At 40.1% G+C, this 24,588-nt stretch overlaps 1 protein-coding gene across 1 annotated transcript in view; it reads left to right on the top strand.

The window, feature by feature from the left end:
* The window catches only part of olfml2a (olfactomedin-like 2A), a 38,842-nt gene extending 15,397 nt beyond the window's left edge, over positions 1 to 23,445 (top strand). Inside the window, exons 6-8 of the mRNA XM_023397721.2 lie at positions 4,194 to 4,481; positions 4,602 to 4,787; positions 20,588 to 23,445. Of these exons, the coding sequence (XP_023253489.1) occupies positions 4,194 to 4,481; positions 4,602 to 4,787; positions 20,588 to 21,192 (1,079 nt within the window). The 3' untranslated portion in view covers positions 21,193 to 23,445. The remainder of the gene's footprint in view (positions 1 to 4,193; positions 4,482 to 4,601; positions 4,788 to 20,587) is intronic.
* The last annotated feature ends 1,143 nt before the right edge of the window (positions 23,446 to 24,588 follow it).

Raw genomic sequence — 24,588 nt, 5'->3', positions numbered from 1 at the left:
GAGAGTTGGTTATCTGGTTGCTAGGCGCACGCACGCACACAGGTCAGGAGCTGCCGTTGCCATGGCAATGTGAAAATCTGCCCAGAATTTGGCTTCTACATGGCTTCAAAACAACTGCAAATTATGAGAAAACCGTTACTTCTTTTCAAAAACCGAAAACACCGTGCCAGACACTGAAGCCAGAAGTTTCTACAGTCTATATTTTATTCAGATATTCCTTAAAATGAGTGTGTAAGCTCAGTGCGAAGACAGAAAAAAAAAGACGATTACATTAGGTGTCAATGAGAGTGAGACGGGTATTGCTGCCGGACTCGGCACCCCCGTTTAAATTTTGTGCAGACCCTGCCTGTCAAAGTTACATTTTATGAATCCCAACAACTATGTCTACATTTTCAGAAAGACTTATTTGTCTCTTTTTTACGGTTTGGCCGCGAGCTCGAGTTAAAAATAAAAATAAAGGTTATTTTTTACTGCTTCACGCACTCTAGCCAACTGACGCTTTCACTCTAACTTTGAAGAAAAAGTGATTTCCACTCCTCCTTTGAGTGCTCACAGTTTGAAAAGTTTACATGTTATGCTAAAACAGTTGTTGTGTTTTGGAGAGAGCAGAAGTTTTCCTCCGTTTTATAGTTTGAATCACATTTCTACGTGAAGAAGAAATTCCAATGCATTCCTAATGCATTATTTATTCCCAGTATTTTGGGAATAACTGGGAAAAAACCAAAAGTCATAGCACCTCTTTCGGGATCTTACCGGGGTTTTCTCAAAGCTGCGCCAAAATTTGGCGGAAGAATAATAATAAGTATGAGGAATATTAAATTCTAGCTGTAGAGGAGTGCCTCGGAGCTGAGCACCTAATGATGATGGTGTTCCCTTGTTTACAGAGTGGGCATACAGCAGACAAACCCAGCACATCCCTTGTCCTCATGTGTGACACAGATGTATTAGACATGTTATTCATGTTTTTAAAACACGTGCTGCTAATTATTTATTTGTGCTTTCCATTGCATGTTAATATTTTTCAAACATTTACAGCGCATTTTATGATATTAAATTAATTAATGAAAATTACATTTTTATACAGTTTCATCTCTAGATTGAAATGAAGGCCTTTGTATCCAGTATGAATCTTTGCAGAGGTCCTTATAAAGTCTAGAAAAGAAGCTCAATAATGCAGAAATATTCTACCATACAACTAGAATTGTTTAAAAACGACTGATTTGCCATTTGATATATAAAGTAATAAAATGACTAAAGTGATTCCTGAGATAAAATGACTGTGACAGATTTGCTGTTTAACTGTGGATCAGAGTTTACTGCCAGGTACACATTAAACTTATTCATCATCTTAATGGCTTTCTGAAGACTCCTACTGGTAATTGTTAAAACCTTATGTAAATATTATTTCTACTGCAGCCTTCATCAGGTCCATATGTTCAGAGTATGCGTGTCAGGAAGATCCACTGCTGATGTATAAATGCTGTGATCTCATCACATCTGTGTGGCAGCACAGGAAGGAGGAGAATGAGGAGCAGAAGGAGAGCAGCCTCTCCTCGGCTGTCTGCTAAAAGAACCAAAGTGATTATTGAAACCTGAAACCAGAAAACAAGATGCTTTTTTTTTTTCAAACACTCAGTTTCACTGAATTTGATCTAAAAGCTTTGAAACAGTGTTTAGACCATCAGAGGATGCTAATCCTTCAGTGGACTTTAAATTAATGAGGTCATAGATGTGACATGTCCAGCTACATCTAAAGGTAAAGCTTTTTACCTGTTCCAAATGGGCAGATTTAACCCTTTAATGACTGTGACAGTTAGCCATCTTGAAAGGGGTGAGATGTCATGAGCACACTATAAAAAAAGAACAAGCTGGTTCAACTTGAAATAATTTGTAACCTGCTCACAAACTAAGAAACTTCAGTATTTTGCACAAATATTCGAGTTCCTTAAACTTAGAATAAATAGTTGGGCTGACAAACATGACGCTAAATAAAAACTTTATACTTTCAGTTTAATCAACAAGTTTTTTTAGTGATACCAAGACGGCATTTCAAATTGTACAAACCTAAATCCTAGTTGAGAGAACAAAACCAGTCAAAACAATAAACTTGTATTGAGTTCTACAAACACAAAAATAAAAGTGGTTTAGATAGGGTTAAGTTTCTATTTTTTAACAGTATTGATACATCGACATCACAGAATATTCTGAATACTTTTTTATCAAATTTCAGAACTGACACTGGCCTTTTTTGGTACGAACTACCACTTAGTACAACTTACATGTTTCGAAGCTATTAACATTTAGTTAACAAACCTGTTTGCAAAATATACGTTGTACTGTGTTTTTACCATAGAAGAACAACTTGCAAGGTATAAAAGTACAAACTGTTATATGCATATGGCTTTAAGTGCTGTAGTTATTGAACAGTGTGTTACATTGTTAATTGCATAGACTTTTTTCTTTACAAATAACATACTCACCTCAAAGACATTGATGATGTTGCGCTTGATTGTTTACATGAAGAGTGCAGCAGGTTATAAGTGTATGATGCAGCTCATGAGCCAGTTCATGCAGTTAGCTAGTTTTCAGCTGTTTACAGATTTATTAGTTTTAAGGTCCTTATAGTCTAAAGGTAGATGTCCATGTGTTGTTTGATTATAAAACAGGTCTAGGTTCTATATTAATACTGTAAAGTATCAAAGCCTCAGTCCACAAAGAAATGCGTAAAGCCTGTATTCAGAAACTGAGCCTTAAAACCAGCCGTCAGGAATTCTGGAACTTTGCGATGTCACAACAAAGAAGTCACCAAGTTCCGTCTACCTGGACCCACCATCCAACCTCTCAGGATGTGGTTTCTCTGAGTGTTTACCTGAAATCTGCTATATTTGTATTGGATCCCTCAGAAAACAGTTAGCCAATCAAAACAGAGGCTCAGAGCCTCCTCTCTTCTGATTGGCTCACTGACCTGTTGTTACTAGAGCTCCAGAGAGAAGCCTGAGAGAGGAGATGTAAAACTACATTGAGATGGTTTTTGGTTCTTAAAACCACAAATATATCTTTTTATGGATCAACACTTCAAATAAAACACAGAGGAAGAGGAAAATATGGAGCTTTAAGTCTCAGTGTTATCGAGTCTTTGACTTTCTGTCATAGTTTTCACTGACAAATTAACAGCAGCTGTATTTTAAGGATATTGAGTTCTTAACACTTGATATAATACAATAACTTTTTTAACTGTAGTTTTTACAAACTGGCCCTATGTTTGTCAAAAGGTGAACACTGCCTCAGTGAACTCCACCAAGGAGCAGACGGGGTTAAACAGTTCAGAGAGGAGAGGCAGGAAGTCGGTCTTCTTTGTGTGCTGCATCGATAATGTAGCGTCTTTGATGTGGACTTCTGGAGCACAGCGGACTTTGAGAAGTCTCATAGAGTCTGTAGGAGAGCCACATATGCAAAGACACAACACTTCACAACAAGAGCAAGAAAAAACGTCCTTTTAAGGGGCAGAAACCTTGAGCAGAACCGGACTCAGAGTGGGCGGGATCAACTGCCTCAACCGATTGAGTTTGGAGAGAGAAAGAACGAGAGAGCAAAGGAAAAGAACAGCATGCAATGATAGTAATATTGATCATAGAGATAGTAGCAGCAGTAACGGCAATAATAATAATGTAATGGTAACTGTAATGCTCCTACTGATATAAGTAACAATGAAAGCTAATAACAGTAATTATAATTAGTAATCATAGTAAATTTAGCAGCAGGTGTTGAACCGGATCATGGGGGGAGGGCATGTGTGGAGCTAAGACTTTGGTGCATGACAGTTTGTGGCAAGCATTCGCTCACCCACCTGTCACTTAAAGAGGCCACGCCCTCAATTCTCCATAACTTTAAGCCTTAATAAGATGTAAACAGGTGAGTTATATAAACAGTTGTCATGAAGGAGGAAATTAGCTATTGAGACCAAAACAGTTTTTGTACCAGGCTGTGAACATGTTTATTTCTGCTCTAAAGTTGGACATTTTAACATGGGAGTGTATGGGGATTGACTCACTGTTGGAGCCAGACTCTAGTGGTCATTAGAGGAACTGCAGCTTTTGGTTCTTAAGTGTTGATGCTACATGTTTCAGTCTGGAGGTTGATGCTTGGTCTGCAGTTGCAAAACTCTAACCCCCCACCCCAACCCTCACCCCCAGACCACTCTGCCAAAGCGTACTCAGTCCACCATGTCACAGAGAGCCAGTCTGAGGACGGAGCCGAGATGGTCCTGGAAACCATGAAGGCCACTGTGGCTGAACCCGTCACCAACACTGCATCCCCCACCACTACAACTACCACCACCACCCAAACGACTACCACCACCACCATTGCACCCACTACTATCACCACACAGAACACAGCAGCGTCTGAGAGACCGGCTCCGACCATAGTCCTGGTCCTGGACAACTCGAACAACAACAGTCGTCCCATTCTGCATAGAGCCGGTACGTCCTGAACACCCCTCAGTTAACACAGTGTCCTGTTGCAGTAACAGAGGACAAGAGTGTGTAGGTTCACTCTCTCTCAGGTGTGCAAGTTAAATCCTCGACTGGTTTTGTTTTCAGGGAAGATCCTGAACTGTGAGGGGACTCTGGCGTCCATTGAGCAGCCAGAGAAGCAGCACAGTTACGGGAGGAACGAGGGAGCCTGGATGAAGGATCCTCTGGCTAAAGACTCCAAGATCTATGTCACTAACTATTACTATGGCAACAACCTGGTGGAGTTCAGGAACCTGGACAACTTCAAACAAGGTGTGCTTAATTCAGGTCTTTCTATGAAACCCCATCAGCCATTAACCAGTGGATGTTTAAGGTTTGATTGGATTACAACTGTTGATGGCGCCTGTGTTTTATATGATGGTGATGTGTTGATGGTTCAATTTCACTTTCAGTTGTCTCATTGCTGAATAGGACTCACGTCAAACTGTCACCTTTATGTTACTTCATTGAATTATTAAATAGCGGCACTTTTATATTCTTAGCGACCTCACAAAGACTTTTACATACTTTACATAGCCCAGTTTTCCTACATATATATGGCCAGGGTCGGAATTTCACGGCAGCCATGGCCCCTCCCTCTGGCTGTGATGCTCTGAAAAATATTGTATGCCGTAAGGCCACCACGAGCTTTGTGACTTGCTCCTGTCCTAATATTGAGCGTCACTGCTTAAATCAGTGTCATTTTCCCATTTACCCGCTGCTGCCTCTGAACACTTAATGTGCAGGTTTAGTTTCAACACACGTCTGTGCACTCGTATGATGCTGGAATATCATAACTGATCTCAGAACAGTAGAAGCTGAGATACGGACAGATTGACGAGCTCCTGTCCTTATCAACAGGACACAGTCACGCCCATGGAAATGACGGAAACTATAGACACAATATTGAACTTTAATAAGTTTACTGTGTAAAATGATTGATGTGAGTCACTTGAAAACTGTTTTTACATTCACCTGCTGAGAGTTTTTCTGAAATGAAATATATTTACATATTTATTGATTCTGGTAAATTGATACATGATCACATGATGAACCTTAAAACATGTCTTTTTCATTTATATTAAGTGAAGAATTTATGATTTTCATGTAATTTGTGTTGTTTTTTCTAATTACCAAAGACACCGTTTTAGGTTTAAAAAGCCCACCCTTTACTACACTTTTCTTCAGAATCACTTCAGAATTCACTTTTATCTGCATCAGTCAGTCTGCATCATGACTCATGTGGACTCATGGGACAACAGACTAACTGTTATTAATATAGAGAGCAAACCACTGTATAACCTTAACTAATCCAATCAGAAAAACAGGCAACAGCTGAGCAATGGAACATGTTGTGTCCAGGCAAACTGAACCTCATCACTACTTGCACCTGGGTTGATGAAGTCAGTGTGACTGTGTACCTGTCTCTTCATGTAATCTGGTTCCAAAACTGAAAGTGTAGGTCTGACCACGCTCTGAAAGCCATAACAAACATTACGGTATGGTTCATATTTACAGACTGAGATGTATCTGTCTTTGAGTATCTGACTCATGTCCCAGTGTATTGGTCTAACTGTGGAATCACCGTGTTTTAATTGATAGCTGTGTTTTCTTTGATAACGCTGCTGACACTGATTCATGCTGAAGATCCAGTAAGCTCAGTGAGACTGATGAGATCTGAGGAATGCAGGTCTGGGTTGGTGGGAAAATCAACTTCTTCCACCTCCAGATCCACGGAGGAATAGGATTACACCCTCGAAGAGAGTTAAGATGATCTTGGCTTGTTGATGTAGATGTGTTTGGACAACCGGCTTTCTTACATGTGAGGCGTCCTGCAGGGCGGGGGCTCACAGCTGTGCATGAATGACTGAGGGTCTTGGTGAGTGGCGGGGATGCCTGCTGTTCCCTGACGTGCTCTGTCCTTTCCTTTCAGCTTGGCACGGTGGAGAGGGATTAAGAGTGTGGGCCGGCCGAAGAGATGGGGATGGGGATGATGGTGGTAGTGTGTGTGTGTGTGTGTGTGTGGGGGGGGGGGGGGGGGTGTTCTGCTGCACGTTGTTTTTGTCTTTCACTAGGCTTTTCATTTATTATCATTATGTGAATCAGACTTCCTGAGGTTAGAAGGTTAGGACAGCAGAGAGGATGTGAGTAGAAAATGACACCTACAGTCCACCATATGTTTGTTCAGGATCTAACTCCTGAACAAACTGTGTCACTGTCACGTGAAGCTAGTGTGTACACAGTCTGGCATTGTGAAAACATGTTCATTGGCTCTGTGAGGGGCATACTGTTAGCATAGCATACACAAACCGAATGTATCCAGCTCCTAAAGAGTAAAGATAATGTATAGAGAAGCAGCTCAGCACAGATGAGTGCTCTGAAACACAGCAAGCAGCTCACTATACATCATCCTGCTCATTACATAACTCACTGTTGGAACATTAACACACATCAGTCATTTCAACTGTTTAAACTGATATTATTACAAGTTAAATCTGCCACAGGTCAACCTCCCAGGACCAACTCATAGAGCTGCTCCAAGTCACGTTTCTCAGGCCTGAACATTTAAACTAGATTTCTTCTTATGTGCCTGCAATGCAATAGCATTGAAGGCATGCATTATTATTCTGTGCACTAATGCTGAGGCATTCACACGATTGTTACTCAAATTTTTATTATTAGTGTGAATGCCTCAGATTATCAGATCACACTATTGTTCTTTATATTTTATTCTTTCTGTGGTCTCTAACTACTCCTTCAGACTTTTTCGTACAAGAACCATTCAACTATCAAAACGTTCAATTTCTGTAGATTATCGGATGTATACAACTTTTTTCTACTATTCATAATCATAATAATCATAATCAAAATATTATGTGTTTTTATATTTTTTATTTATTTTTTATTACGTTGCAATTTTTTGCCATTCAAATGAATATAGAGAATGTTCAAATCCTTGAAATTTTCAACCTCTTTAAAATTCAACTACTTCAGCATACTTTCAGCTACAGACTTCATTCAAACTTTAAAATGTTCACAAGACATTCAGCTATTAAACTTGTATTCAACTTTTTGATATCTTGTAATGGGTGTGTATTTCACGGAATATTCAGGGCTAGAGTGGATGACTGTGTAATCTGTGTAACTCATCCTTACAGCCATATATTTCGGTGGACACACATAATTTCTTCCTTAAAAGTAGACCAGATTGTCCTGTTTCATACAAAGTGTCTACCATAGCAAAGAGATGAACAGATTTGAAATGGGAGCCTGAAATTGATGGGAGTAACCTCCAACTGTCCCATACAAATTCACAAATTCAGGAGCTGATTTCAGGATAGACCCAGACCTGACCCTTTTTTGTAACTCGCTACTATTTCCACATTTTTTACACATATACACACACACATGCACACATACACACACACACACACACACACACACACACACACAAATGAACACATAGAGAGCTAGACAGGTAGATAGACACAGTTTCGTTCAGGAAAGATTTGGCTGTTAATTTCAGTTTGATATCTAAGTGACTCCACATTACATCACTTATTGTGATTGGTGGATTACCTTTAACCAGTGTTTTCCAAGTGCTACCTTTTTCAGAGATAAAGAAAGGTAGGCAGCCAGACAGATGGACAGCATTGTCACCATGGCAACCTCTGAGTGCTAAAAATGTTGGCTTTCAACTGTTTCAACAACATGTTTCAGTTCTTAGCTTTTGCAGCTAATGGAGTTCAGCTCCTACAATTTAAAATTTTAAACTTTTCAAACCACTGTTCATCAATTAATATGAGCTGCTTTTTCAACTATTTTAGTATTGTGTCAGTAATCTTCTTCTGGTGTGACATTGTATGTTTTGATTGTACATGTCTTCTTTCATTAGTTTTCATTTTCAACCAATTTGGGCTATTTAGCTTTCAACTAAGTTTTTTACATTTTGTATATTTTGTACAGTTTTGTGCTGTTTGTTACACCTTACATCAACTATTCAGGGATTTTCAACCACTTCAGGACATTCAACCTCCAGTTTTCAAGTTCTGCTTTTAATATTCAGCTATTGCTTCAGTAGTTACTTAAGCTTCTTCAGCATTGCTTCAGCAATCTCATTCAGCTCTCAGCATTCACAAGCATTTTCAGCAGGAAATGCATTTTCTAGTTATTAGTGTGAATGGTGAGGTATTCAAATCTTTATATTTTATTATTCTTACTTCTTCTGCCTTTCCACGGTCTCTAACTACTCCTTCATACTTTTTCATACAGAAACCATCCAATTACCAAAACGTTCAGCTTGTTCTGTAGATTATCGGATGTATACAACTTTTTTTTACTATTTATAATTTTCAGAATATTAAGCTTTTTCTGCAGTTTTTTGCCATTTAAATGAACAGAGAGACTGTTCAAATCCTTGAAAGCTTCAGCGTCTTTGAACTTTAACTACTTCAGCATACTTTCTGCTACAGACTTCATTCAAACTTTAAACTGTTCACAATACTTTCAGCTATTAAATCAATCAACGTTTTGATATCTTCAACAGTTTTTGAATTATCACAGTTTTAGTTTCATGCTGTTTTCAGATTATTTCTGAGTTTATAATGGGATGACATCATCGCTATAGTGGGTGAAGATCTAAAATTTGTCTGAAAAAGATCTGTGTAACTTGTCCTTACAGCCACATATTTCGGACTTCACAAATAATTTCTTCCTCATTAGTTGACAAATTTGCCCTGTTTTATAAAAAGTGTCTACCTTATTACACAGACTACCAGAATTGAAATGTGACCCTCCAAGTGATGCGAGCACCCTCAAACTCTCCCATAGACTGCAATACAAATTCAGGAGCGGATTTCAGGAGAAAACCAGAACTGACTCTTATTTGTAACTCGCTCATATTTGCACATTTTTGGCTCTAGAAACACCAAAACCACATAGAGGTGTTCAGGAGAGTCTTGTGGCGCTGACCATGTGATAATTTTGCTGATATTATGCACTGTTTTGTATTAAATGGCAGGAGTTTGAGAGGTTCACTGACCCCTGTCTCCCATATATTTGTATGAACTCTGTGTCTTCAACAGCCAGACTCTATCTCTTTTACACACAAACACACACACACACACACACACACAAGACCAGAGACTCAAATATACACACACACACACACACACACACACAGACAAGTAAAGAAGTACACAAACAAAAACAGGCAGACAGTAACAGACAGGTACACAGACAGACAGATAGATAGACAAACACACACACACACACACACACACACACACACACATAGACAGGTTTACAGGTACACAGACAGAGACAGGCAGGTAGATATACACAATATATTCAGGAAGCTGTTGGAGGGAAAAAGGTCCAGGTCCGGGCCAGAGACAAAGTTTATACCTCTTCACCAGCACTTAACTTTCTACATAACTGCACTTTTACTAATCCTCAATCTGGGCCTCGCTACGGCAACACCATTGCTCCCAGGGCCTTCAGACCATTTTTTAAAAAACTTTATTCCCTCCAGGTTCCATTCTGTTACAATCTTACTTCAGTAAAGGCTGGTTCACATACAAATCTAACCTCAGTTGTTAGTATAGCTATTCCATTGATAATCCAAGTTTAAATTAAGTTTAACATTCAGTATATTTATAATGCATAGTATATTTTACATTTCCCCCCTTAGAGACTAACTAGTCACACATTCATACATTATCCAGTGAAGCCAACAGTTGACAGGTTACAATAGCAGTCATCAAGACAATGGTCCATACATAATAACAGGTTCAATCATAAGCATATAAAGGATTGCAAATGGATCCCGTATTATCATTCTTACTTGTAACAAAAACCTCACACATCGTGACATAGTTAAGGGTTATGCAGTAGGCTTGTTTCTAATTCAACACATTTAACAAACTTGGATAATTGAAATTGTCATTGAAATTGTTTACACTCCCAGATCTGACTCAATACACATCACAGCAAACGGTTATATGGTATCCGAAGAGAATATGAGTTTATCATCCAGTACAAATTAAAAAACATGCATAATACTTCACTTCCATTTGTTGTTGAAGCTAGTTATAACGCTGGAGCTTATTGCTCTGGTACCGTTTGGTGGAACGTTGCTTCAGTACTTTTCTCCTCATACAGCGCAGTGCCTGAGCTTCTTCTTGTGGGCAATTTGGTAATATATGTCGGAACTCATGTAGCATCATGTCAACCAATTTGTTTGGCTCTCCAACTTCCATGGGTGCAGTAACATTAACAGTGTTTTCTTCAGCAGTGATACCTTCAGCAGTGTTATTTTCAGCAGTGCTATCAGTGGGGGGTTGTGGGAGTGGTTTCTCAGGTGATTGGGGATCTTGGTCAGAACCTACTGGTGCTGCCCATGGCCATGGGGACATATGACTAGAGTCAGGGGTGGTTGGAAAGTAGGACTCCTCCTCTGGCTCTTGAAGTGGTGGTTCTGGCTGTTGGTCTGGCATCTCACCTTGGAGCATCTGGTCCAGTATTGATAAATGTATCTCATTCTTCCTATTTGCTGGATCATGTCCACATAATCTATCATTAGTTGCCTAAATGGATGATCTGGTGGCAGAATATGCACAATCGGCGTCAAAAACCTTTCCTTGTGTTATACTGTGCACACACATTCATGCAATGTTCTATCAACTGTGGCTGTCAGAAATGGCAACCACCAAACTCCTTGGAGGCGTTTGATAACCTCCCCCCCTTGCGCAATGGTCAGAGCCATTCTTATAGCAAAATGCAACAATGAAACAGGCAACACTAAATGACCATGAGAACTTCTTCACAAACCCTTTTGAGGACCATCTTGTATGACCTTGATAGTCCCCTTTTTCAACCATACTGACTTCTCATACAGATCAGCTCTCTCCTGTACCTGTATTAGAGAAGATAGAGTTGTTAGAGGTTCGCTATCTTCAGCTACCAACAATGGGCCTGTAGTTGTGCCAACTGCTGCATGTTTTGCAGCTTCATCTGCTAAATTATTGGCCATGGCAATTAATGAGTCTGTCCTTTGATGTGCTGGACAGCTGTAGGGAGGTGCATTGTGTCTAACAAAGCGGAGATGGCTTCCCCGTGTGTTACTGTATGATGTAGCAGGCTAATGGCTGTTTACCTGTTGGTGTATCTTGCATCAATACTGCACTCGCATATCAAGATTTTTCTGCAACATATAAATGAAATGGTTTGGAATAGTCTGGGTTGCCCAGTGCTGGGGCAGATTGCAGGTCTCCTTTTAGCGCATGGAAGGCTCTTTCTGCCTCCTCTGTCCACTGTAGTTGGTCTGAGTTGTTTGTTTGTCATGCTGCCCCTGTTAGGGCTCGCAGAGGTGCTGTTTTGATAGCATAGTCACAAAGTCACAGACGACTGAACCCCCCAGAAAAGAGGTTATTTGTCCCACTGTTAGTGGTTTTAGAGCCTTAGCAGTAGCTTTTAACTGTGAGGGAGCAATTCATATCTTATTTCCACACAGTGTTCTGACCAAATATTCAACTTCTTTTTGACAAAATTGAAGTTTCTCTTTGCTGACTTTATTTCCTCCTTTTGCTAGCGCAGTTAGCACCGCAATTGAGTCCTTTTCACACTGTTGTTTGGTGGGACTACAAATTAACAAATCATCCACGTACTGGATCACAGTACTTGGAATGTCTAAGTGTTGCAGATCTTGAGCCAGCACTCTGTGATAGGCATGTGTATGTGTATTGCTGTCCTTGATACATGAATGCAAACAGGTATTGTGAGTCTGGATGTAGTGGCACACTGAAAAGGCTGAAAATAAATCAATGACTGCATACCAGTGTGCATCAGGTGTTTGAGAGCAGCATATGGGGGTCTGGAACCACAGGTGTTTCAGCAACAACAATGGAATTGATAGCATTAAGGTCATGCACCAATCAATAATCATTAGTGTGGTTTCTTGATTGGGAAAATGGGAGTATTGCAGGGGCTTTTTGTTTTTACCAAAACCCCAACCTCCGTCAGGTCGTGAATTGGGGGCTTGATTCCTTCTATAGCATGCTGCTTCAGTGGATATTGTTTTCTATATGGCAACCTGGTTTAAGCTTAATATGTATATGTTGCGCTACTTTATTCCTACCTACATCAGTCTTGTGTTTTGACCACAATTCTTGTGGCACTTGTTCTAACAGGATTTTATGTTCTGGTGTCAATGGCATAAGTGTAGGTGTTCTTTCGTTTAATATGACCTTTTCTGGTGTCCCTTCATCACAAGCTCTTAATGATATTCTGACGTATGGTTGTCCTCATAAAATGTGAATGTACTTATTCTTTGTAGGTTTCCACTCTTTTATTTGTAATGCTGCATTTACCATTGGACCAAGTTCGTGTGATTCATTTCCTTTAGTCACTGACAGCGTGACATGTGGGGTGGAGTTGCCTGTCTTGTGCAAGCACACTTCACTGTGGGAGACCATTCTTGAGTCTTCGCCACCTGCTTTTCTTTCCTCCAAGTTCAACAAAAAAGTGCCTGTTTTCAAGCATGCTTTCAATCAGCTCTGTCAGACGGATGTCTCTTGTGGTCTCCAGGATCTTGCTGAGGAGACATCTGTGATTGACTGTGTCATAAGCAGCTGAGAGATCGACAAACACCACACCAGTTACCATCCCTTCCTCATAACCATCTTCAATGTACTGGGTGAGGTTGAGTACTTGGCTAGTTGTCGACTTGCCTGGGCGGAAACCTGCTTGTTCAGGGATGAGGTGTTCGTCAACCAAGGTGCCAATTCTGTTGAGGATTAGACGTTCAAAGAGCTTGTAGGTGTGACTCAAAAGTGAGATTGGTCTGAAGTTCTTGGGAGCAGATGGATCTATCCCAGGTTTCAGCAGTGCCATAATGTGGGCTTTCTTCCAGATGTTCGGGAGCTTGTGTGTTGTTAGGCACTCATTGTAGAGCTGTAGGAGCCATGTCTTGGCCTTGTAACCGAAGTGCTTGATCTGTTCGGTTGCGATGTTATCCAGTCCAATTGCCTTTCCTGGTTTGAGGGTAGCGATTCCCCCTTCCAGCTCTTCCATAGTGAGCTGTCTTGAAAAGCAGGGTCCTCGATGTTTTTCCTGCGGTTCAGCTTGATCTTTTTCACGCTCTTTCCACTCTTTCCATTTTCAAGCAATTGGTTGGCAACTTGGTTGGCAGTGACTTTTGGGTGCTGAGGAGCTGCTTTAGGGTCACCCCGTAGCTTGTGAATAAGTGTCCATGCTTTCTTGCTGTTTTTTGACATGTCTGTGGACTCAATAAGAGCGTCCCAGGTCTTGCTTCACTCTTGGGCAATGCTTTTACTTACCTTCTCGCCCTGGGCAGTTGTTTCCTCTGAAAAGGGGTCTGATTCAAACATGCTGACATAATTGTCATTGAGTCATGCACAGTCATTTGAAAGACCAGGTACATATTCAACTCTACAGCCACTGGTGCTGACACACCTCCTTTAATCACTTTGGCCCCCATATATCCTTATCTTCCGCTGCTTGATAGTGATCTGGGAATATCTGAAGCTTAATTTGGCTCTTTTATTCTGATTAACAGTGGTATTTAACACCAGTACTGTCAGGCTTATTTTTCTTCCTCTTATAGGGTTAAATTTGAGCTGAGTCAATTCTCCGTTTTGTTTCATTTCTTAAGACACACTTTTCTTTTATTGTGTAAAATCTTTTAATTTTATTTTCATTTCACTTTGATTTGTTTTGATATTTGTATTTGATTCATGTGACAAACTTTGTCATTCGTATTTAAAGGTGCTATACAAATCAACTATTATTATTATTATTATTATTATTATTATTATATAACTTCCAGTCTCTGTCTTGTCTTCTCCTTGGGTTTTAACAATGTATAAGAATAAGCTAGCCTTCAACTTCACTTTCTTGGGAATGACGGTGATATGCAGTCATGAACTTACTGCTACCCTGCTCTGCTTGCCAACTCCCTCTAGCACTCCTAGCGTTTGGCCTTGAGAGATACTGTCTACTGCCCTGATCGCCTCACCGCTGCTCTTGCACTCACGTTAACAGTCGCTATAGTCTACCACCTGCCTGTCACTCCCCCTGCACTCTGGGGAACTCCTTTTACATTTATGTTGGATCCAACAAGCTTCATGATGTGCCACAGATTTTGATTTATTTGATGTTTTTCATGCCACTGCTCCAAGCCTTCGTCATCTCCGCTCCAACAAGAAATATATCTTTATTCTATATATCTTTATATCTCCTCTACTTTTATATTATTATAAAATAAATTGACACCTTATCTTTATTATTACTACCTCCCTTATTGTTTTTATTAGTTTCCCTTAGGATATAAAAAGTTTAACAACAACTACAATTTAAATCACTTCTAAACACTGTTTTATTATTTACACAGTTACTATTTTATCTATCTTAGCAGTATTAACACAAACTTACATACACTTTCTGGCGAGTGCCGCTGTCCCTCAGCTAACACTAACACTTTTCCATGCTTAATTTCTCATTTATTTTTCAATCATTTTGACTAGGTTCTTTAGAGAAGACACATTCTGATTTACCTCACCTGGGCTGAGACCTGCACTCAGATACAATCAGAAAGTTAAAAAGGCTTTTCTGAGGCGTCGTGTGGCGTAGTGGTCTAAGCAGGCGCCCCATGTGCCTCCCCATTTCCTGTCTCTCTCTACTGTACTGTCAAATAAAGGCAAAATTAGAGTTTTTTTGTGGCTACTGATGGTCTGAGATGCAGGCTGAGCCTCCCAGGTAGGGGTCGTCAGGCATCTGTCTCTCCTGGCTGGCTAAGAGACTAAGTCGAGACCTCTTCACCAACACTTAACTTTCTACAAAACTGCACTTTTACTGGAGTCAAAAAACATTCAAAAAAGTCACTGGAGATGATCAGAGTCCAATGCAATAGAATTTTTTCTTTCACAGGAATAAAAGCGAGATCAGATCCGGATACGAACTGAAGACAAAGAACTTGTGCACAATCATATATAGTTCTTTCTTAGGTGGGTTCTCCACCTATTTTCTAAAGTGAACCTATCACCGCCTTGGGAGCAATGATGTCCAGCCCCGTGTGGAAATCCTCAAACCAGGCCTGCCAGGGTAGCGTAGTAGGACCAGGTGTCCAGAAGCCCTTCCACCGCCCTAAACCTAAGGCCCTCGTCTATCCTCAATCTGGGCCTCACTACAGCAACACCATTTCTCCCAGGGCCTTAAATTCTACTTCAGTAAAAGCTGGTTCACATATCTATCTAAACTCAGCTAGTTATTCCATTGGATAATATAAGTTTAACATTCAGTATATTAATAATGTATAGTATATTTTAGTGAAAATTTACTACAACAAAATATTTGGCTGTTAATTTCAGTTTGTAATCTAACTGACTCCACATTACATATATTCTAATTGGTGAATTACCTTACCCAGTGTTGTCCAGTTGCTACCTTTTTCAGAGATAAAAGAAAGGTAGGCAACCAGACAGACGGACAGCATTGTCACCATGGCAACCTCTGAGTGCAGGAGGGAATACACAGCTAGGTCAAATTACCTGATTAAAGACTCCTCTGTTATCCGTGGTATTTATGAACCACTTTACTGATATTACTATCAAAATCCCGCTACAACTGCTCCAACACTAAATACAGAAAAAAATGTACACACCTCTAAACAGTTTTCACTGGAAATATGTTTCAGTTCAGTTGTAATCAGGAGGCATTCAGCAGTTAATTTCAGTTTGTCATTCTAACTGACACAGAAACAGACATAAATACAGACAAGCAGAGAGGCACACAGACAGATAAAAGGCACACAAACGATCACAAACAGACACACACACACACACACACGCATACACAAACAGATACACGTGCGCGAACACACACACAGAAAGCTTTTTACAAGTTAGTACTCATAAAGGGAGACAACATGACAACAACATGTTTCAGTTCTTAGCTTTTGCAGCTAATAGAGTTCAGCTCCTCCAGTTTAACATTTTGGCATCTAACTTTTCAATGCGCTGTTGATCAGTTAATATGAGATGCTTTTTCAACTATTTTAACATTGTGTCAGTAATCTCCTTCAGGTATGACATTACGAGTTTTGATTGTACATTTCTTCTTTCTTTGGTTTTTATTTTCAACTAATTTAGGCCATTTGGTTCTCAACTAACCTGTTTTTTCATTTAGTATATTTTGTACAGTTTTGTGCTGTGTTACACCTTTCAGTAACTATGCAGGTCTTTTTCAACCATTTCAGGACATTCAACCTCCAGCTTTCAAGTTCTGCGTTTAATCTTCAGCTATTGCTTCAGCTACTTCAGCATTGCTTCAGCAGTTGCTTCAGCTACTTCAGCCATGCCTCAGCTTCTTCAGCATTGCTTTAGCAATCTCATTCAACTCTCAGCATTCACATGCATTACATGCCATTTTTAATCACATACTGTAAAGAAACTAACAAGAACAAAAACATACTCTGGAAAACCATAACTAAATAAATTGATTGTCTGTGGTGCCATTTTTGGCACCACAGACAATAAATTTATATGACTGCGATCAGCAAAGTCTCCTCTCTCAGAAAATCTAAACATTCATGTGATAAGAATTACGATATTTTACTGACAAGCCTCGGCTCAAGAGGTATATTTCAACTGAATCTCTGTCCCACTCAGTAAAATCTTAGCAGTTAAAATCAACAGGGCAACCTCTGAGTGCAGGAAAGGGGCAACAGAGGTGGGTCAAATGACCTGATTAGAGACTCCTCTGATATCTTTGGTGTTTATCAACCACTTTAGTGACATTTCTGTCAAAAGTCCAGCTACACACTGCTCCAACACTAAATCAGACAATGATTTACACACATTTCAACTGTTTTTACTGTTGCCCTTCCTCATTAGTAGATGAATTTGTCCTGTTTCATACAAAGTGTCTACCCTAGCACAGAGACTAACAGAATTTGAAATTTGACCCTCTAAGTGATGCGATCACCCTCCAACTCTCCCATATACTGCAACACAAATTCAGAAGCTTTTTGGCTCTAGAAACACCTAAACCACATAGAGATGTTCAGGAGAGTCTTGTAGAGCTGACCATGGGATAATTTGGCTGATATTATGTACCGTTTTGTATTGAATGGCAGGAGTTTGAGAGATTTGCTAAACTCTTTTTCCCATAGAATTGTGTGACCTCTCTGTCTTCCACTGCCAGACTCTCTCTCTCTCTCTTACACACACACACACACACACACACACACAGCTGCACTCACACACAAGCACAGACACACATACACATATACACACGCAGACCCACTCACATGCACACACACACAGCCACGTTCTGAAACCCACAGACACAGACACACACATATACACATAGTCGCCAACACACAGACACACACACACCCACAGACACACACACACAAAGACACGCACACAGACACACACACATACACACACAGAGGGACACACATACACAGAAAGACAGAAATCTGTTTACAAGTTAGTTCTCATAGAGAGAGATAACAGTTCAGAGTGGACAGAACAACAGTAACTACAGCAGCAGACATATTGAATTGAACCTGCTCCATTGGTGTTATACTCCAGATCCTCCTTTTACTTTCCTTCGGTTGTTAAGTCCTCCTGCATACTTGTGCTACATCATCTGTTCAACTATCAAAAGATTCAGCCTCTTCAGCAGATGTATCCCTACTTTCAAGTTTTTGATACCATTAATCATTTTTGAAATAATAAGCTTTTTCTGCAATTTTTTACAATGTAAATGAATGGAGATGATGTTCAACTCCTTCAAAACTTCATTGTCTTTGAAATTCAACTTCTGGAGCATACTGTCAGCTACAGACTTCATTCAAACTTTAAACTGTTCACAAGACTTTCGGCTATGAAGTGATTACTCAGCTTATTGATATCTTTACTTAAAATTTTGACTGTTTAGGATGAAGTTCATCTTTCTGTTACTTATACAAATGATTACTTCTTCACATTTGTAAGGCATTTTATTCCTACTTCCACCTTTGTAAGTAATTTAGCTTTCAATTGTTTCAACAACATGATTCACTTCTCAGCTTTTGCAGCTAATGGACTTCAGCTCTTCCACTACAACATTTTGGCATTACATTTTTTAAAGCACTGTACTTCAGTTAATATGAGTTGCTTTTTCAACAATTTTAACATTGTGTCAGAATCTCCTTCAGGTGTGACATTAAAAGTTTTGCTTGTACATTTCTTCTTATTTATGTTTTTTTCAGCCAATTTAGGCCATTTAGCTTCCAACAGCATCTTAGGCCTTTTTCAACCATTTCATACCATTCAACCTCCAACTTACAATTTCTGCTTTTAATCTTCAGCCATTACTTGAGCTACTTTAACATTACTTTCAGCTTCTTCAGCATTGCTTCATCAATCTAATTCAGCTCTCAGCATTCACACTATTGTTATTCATCTTTATTATTATTATTCTTATACCTTTTTACCGTCTCTAACTATTCCTTCATACTTTTGGTTTGGGTGTGTATCGCATGGAATGTTCGAGTCTAGAATGGATGACATCATGGCTAGAGTGGGATAAGCTCTAGAACTCCTCTGAAAAAAATCTGTTTAACTCGTCCTCACGGCCACATATTTTAATCTTCACACATCGTGGCTTCCTCAATACCCTAGCACAGAGACTTACAGAATTTGAACATGAGCCTCAAAGTGATGGGAATCCCCTCCACTTCTCCCATTACCTGCAAAACAAATTCAGCAACTGATTTCCCCAAAAATGCAGAAGTAACATTTTTCTGTAACTCGCTCCTTTGTCCACCTTTGTACACCAAAACTAGATATGCTGTGCACGAAGGTCTTGTGCCGGTCATGGTTAGCTCATAGTTCTGATAGGAGTGACCGTTTTTTCACAAATAGCAGTCGTTCGGAAGGCTCACCGGGCCAAAATCGAGTCAGCTCTGCGTCTTCCAGCTACACACAGGTGTTGGAACCAGCTTGTTCAGAGATTCTTTAATATCTGTGATGTTAACAAACACAGCCACACACACACACACACACACACACACACACACACACACATGCAGAAAGCTGTTTACAAATTAGTGCTCATAGAGAGAGATTACAGTCAGACTGCACAGCAAATACAGCAGCAGACATATTGAATTTACTTTGAACTTTGAGCTACAGGAACTGTTCAACCATCATAGTAGGTCTCCCATAGACTGCAATACACACACACACACACACACACACACACACACACACACACACACGATGAAAGAAAGCAAGATGGCCCTAAGTGTAGTAATTATTAGTAATAGTTTGATGACACTTTGTTGTTTTTATGTGTTTTGGTGGCCGAGTTTATTACATCATTTTTATTGCTTTGAAATCTAACTTTTGTTTTTATGAGAAAGAATTTACTTCTTGGACATTTAAAAGTTACATTTTGCTTAAACGTTCAAGTCAAAGTCTTGACAAGTGACAAGTGTGTAGCTTGACCCAGATGTACAGGTTGTTTTAAATAAACTTACACAAATAAAAAATCAGATATTTGCAGAGTTGTTTTTATCATGGTGAAAAACATTGAGTTAACTGTCTGCTACCACAGCGCTAATACAGCTGCTGTATCCAGTGAGGATGACATGGATACGTCACTTGCGTCTGATTGGTTAGTTCGTAACAAACAGCAAAAAGAAATGAGGTAATGTAGATGTCAGGCTGAATGACTGAAGAAAAAACAATGGTATCAAATCTGTTGATCAGTGTCAGAGAGTTTAGTCATTAAGTGTTAATTTTATCAAGTTACACAGGAAGTAATACAGTTCTGATACATGGTGTTAGTGGGCTCACGCTGACACAGTGTGATGTCCTATATGTCTGTAAAGCAGCAGAAGCCTGGAGTGTGTTTATTACTCAGTGTTAGTGGTGAGCAGAGCAGCAATTGGAGGAACTGGACTCACGCTGGAAGCTACTGGCACTACAACACTAGAATGTATTGTACCCAAACCTCATAATAAATAGTTAATGCTAACATAATGTTTTTGTTTATCCCAGGCCGCTGGAGCAACCTTTTCAAACTGCCTTACAACTGGATAGGAACAGGCCACGTGGTTTACAATGGAGCCTTCTACTACAACAGAGCCTTCACCAAGAACATCATCAAGTACGACCTGAGGATGCGATACGTGGCAGCCTGGACACTACTGCACGACGTGGTTTACGAGGACACCACCCCCTGGAAGTGGAGGGGCCACTCGGACATCGACTTTGCGGTGGATGAAAGCGGCCTGTGGGTGATCTACCCCTCAATGGACTATGACTACAACCAGCAGGAGGTGATCGTCATCAGTAAACTGGATCCTGGAGACCTGTCCTTGAAAAAGGAGACCACCTGGAGGACCGGTCTCAAGAGGAACTCTTATGGGAACTGCTTCATCATCTGCGGCGTATTGTACGCCGTCAATGTGTACAACCAGAAAGAAGGTGAGGTGAACTATGCTTACGACACCCACACCAACACTGAAGCCATCCCACGCCTGCCCTTCACCAATGAATACTCCTTCACCACGCAGATCGACTACAATCCCAAGGAGAAGGTTTTGTACGCCTGGGACAATGGCCATCAGCTGACATATCGGGTAAACTTTGTCGACCAGTGAGCACAGTGAGGTTGTGCTACAGATAAGCTCAAATAGGCCTGCCAGTCTGGCACCTACAGGAAGAAGAAGCTCAGTATTTGACAGCCTACAAACAGGCATATTGGACTAAACAGGACAAAGGATGAATCTACACCAGCCTTCCAGTACCAATGCATGCTATTCAAACAGCTGACCTCACAGTGGACCAAACATACATGCCTCAAAGATGTATTGGGATGTGTTTGTACAGTATGTCAATAGAATGAGACAAAAACAGTGGAAATAATCAAACAGGTTGAGTTAAAGCTGAGAGTTTAGAGTCATACAGATTTCTTCATATTGTCTTTATATGTCAGCAGGCTGGTTAACAAGCAGAGAGATGAATGGTGTGTTTAAAGCAGACACAGCCCCTGTTGGTTTCTGAAACTTTGACGCCTGCATTTTGGATTTATTCAGATGTCATAGTAGATGCTGGTAGTTTCTGAGGCCTGCCAGTGATATGAGCAGCAGCAGAGAGAGGTTAACTAATCAAGCAGAAACTTTAAGTGTTAACATCCTTACTTCATTATGTCATTAATCTCATTATAAAATTGTTATATGGTCTGGGTTGCTGTAGTTCTTCCTCCTGATGGTGAAGTGATGCTCTCCTAAAACAGCCACAGTGTAAAAGATGGCGGGAAACACTACTTGTTTTGAGTCAGTCATGCTAGATGAACTTTATAATGCATTTTTACACAAAAGGATTTTGTACCCAGTTTCTTGACAACCACTTTAGACAGGAGGAGAAATGATTACAGCGACCAGTAAATCCATTTGGCCATGTGGTTTTGTATCAAAACAGACCTGGGAAATAAGCTTGGGCTGATATTCAATAACATCGCAATAATATCGAATACTGCAGTGTTTCCAATTGCATTTGCAATATCTCTCATAATCTTGAAAATATCACCCCCTCATCGATGAAATTGTATATCACGATAATTGGGCTGGAGATTATTATCGATTTTACATTTTGTTTATCGCCCAGCCCAATGGGAAAATCTCAAAACCTAGCCACTGATGAAATAATATATTTTTAGCAGCATTAGTGTTTCCTTTTTGTTTAACCCTCCTCTCAGTCAGTGCCCAGGTACTCTTTTGACCACAAGTGTGACTGTGTAGCTATATAAAACCCTAGTCATTAGCTTACCTGATACAGTAGTTCACCAGCTAACCCTGCAGGTAGTCTCTATGTCACAGAACCTCCAGCACTGGCATTTTCTTCAGGACACGTGGTTTCTGATGTGAGAGGTGTTGGATTATAATGTTTTCTCTGAACACCTGTAGGAATCCAGTTGGTACGTTCCTTGTTGGCAAGCAGGATTTGAGTGCTCTACCTGAACACTGGTCTCTATTTTTTTTTTTTTTTTTCTAGTTTTGGGGGGTTTTAACAGGAAATTAAATATATTCGGCCACAGTTGTTGACACTTGGTTTGAATTTTTAAGCTTTAAGAAAAATAGCCTAACAAGCTAATGTATTAGATTATGCAGCATGGCTGGATTCAGTAACCATTTAGGCTTCCTAATCTTAGACACCAAACAGTTTTTACAGAGCGGGTGTTACTTGGCTCCGCACCCTGGCATTTAACTCAACCGAGGAGATTATTTCTTCTGAGAAATGTTTGTCAAACTAAACTATTAGCTGTGGTTTCACTTGTCCATCTACTCCATCCTATCACCAAGCACTTTGACCATGATTCTGCTTTGTTTATTATTCCGGCCTCCTGATGCTTCCTGTCTCTTTACCATAGATATTGTTTTGAGGAATGTGTTGAATATAATATGAACTCCAAAAAACACACTTTTATACTTACATGAATTCATTTGACTATTAATATCATACAGAGTTCCATGCATCTTGTTATATTTCTGTCGTTGTGTAAAAGTATGCAGATTTTGCCACTACATTTGTTGTAATTATTGTGAATTTGAACATTTCACCTCAGTGCAAATTAAGAAGCGCGATCAGTCATGCTAACACAACAGCTGCCTGTTCCATGTCCAACAATGGACGCCATAAACCATCAATGATTTAATGTCTGACAGTGACAGCAGAACTGTGTGAGACACATAGTGGCGATGATAAGCTTTAACATATGTATTCTGTTATAGCACTTCATAGTGTTGTTTCAGTCTCATACACATTTCATTATTCACAACTGAATTATTCTATTCTGTCAAGTTTGTTGATAAAAGACATGCTGATTGCAATAAAGAATTTTGGTCAATTGCAAAGTCTTTTACTTAAATAATGATGTAATGAAATGTAGCACAACACTTGAAAACAACTGTGTGTGTGTCTGCTATGAAATAATATTTCCATGGTAAAAGTCTGTCCTGTAAGTCAATCTGCATGGCCCAGTAAAGCCACACAAGCAGAACCGGCCCTGCCCGCCTCCTGCTGAAGGGATGATGACGGTGACTCATTTCTTCTCATGAGTTGTGTTTAGCTGTGGGGTAGAGGTCACCATGCTCTGCCTGATCTCGGTCCCAAAATACCCTAAAGAAGCAGCTCTGGGTCGTGGTCATACAGGCACAGCTGTCTCATTTCTTGGCCGGGGATTTGAGAATCTTCAACTTAAGCTCCAAGTCATGCAACTCTGGAGGAAGAGGCTGAAGTAAACCCAGAGCTGAATGGTGGGTTTGGTGAGTCCCTGTATGTGGGCCTCATTAAAGAAAATCAAATCCCCTCTTCTATTTAAAGAAGAGCTGCGTGGACTTTTTTACACTTGGATAATGAGGTTCATTAATGAGTGTATGACAAGTCAGTTTGTCTCATGAAGGCATCACTAATGGTGTGTCCAATCATGAACTCTGTCACGAAATGTTTACATGTTGTTGTAATGGAACAATGTTGTCCACGCTGGCCGTGGTGATGAACACTGACAATTCACATGACCTGTGCTGCTTCAGTCCCGGCACCTTGTGGCCAATACAAAAGCTCTCCTGTTGTTAAACCAGGACTCAACTTGATCTTGTTCACATCAGCAGGGCCTCACACTCATCATATACCATTATGTTCTCACAGTGGCCAGGATGTAAAGCCTTTGTCCCCATTTTACATGCCACTATGTCATGTTCAAGAAGTAATTGGGTTAATGTAGGAAGGCGCTCTCCTCCTCCCCCTCCCCAACACAACCCTTTACAATACTAAGGTTATTTTCTCCCACTGTGGGAGCTTCCAGTGCGTCATCGACCCACATGCATGTACAGATATACACCCAGCACTGCAGTTACTCATCAGGACCTCTGTGTATTGGTCTGATCATGAAGCAAAGGCCCACACATTCAGCCAAGACCACAGCAGAGTCCTGAGCTGTGGACTGGAGTCACATGATTCAAATTCAAGTTAGAGTCTGATGAATCTGACGACTTCAG

This window comes from Seriola lalandi, unplaced genomic scaffold, assembly GCF_002814215.2.
Source record: "Seriola lalandi dorsalis isolate HSWRI2012SDOR001 ecotype SW California unplaced genomic scaffold, Sedor1 jcf7180002054883, whole genome shotgun sequence".
Taxonomy (NCBI): Eukaryota; Metazoa; Chordata; class Actinopteri; order Carangiformes; family Carangidae; genus Seriola; species Seriola lalandi.
Note: the sequence above shows the minus strand (reverse complement) of the source record. Positions and strands in the feature narration are given on the sequence as shown.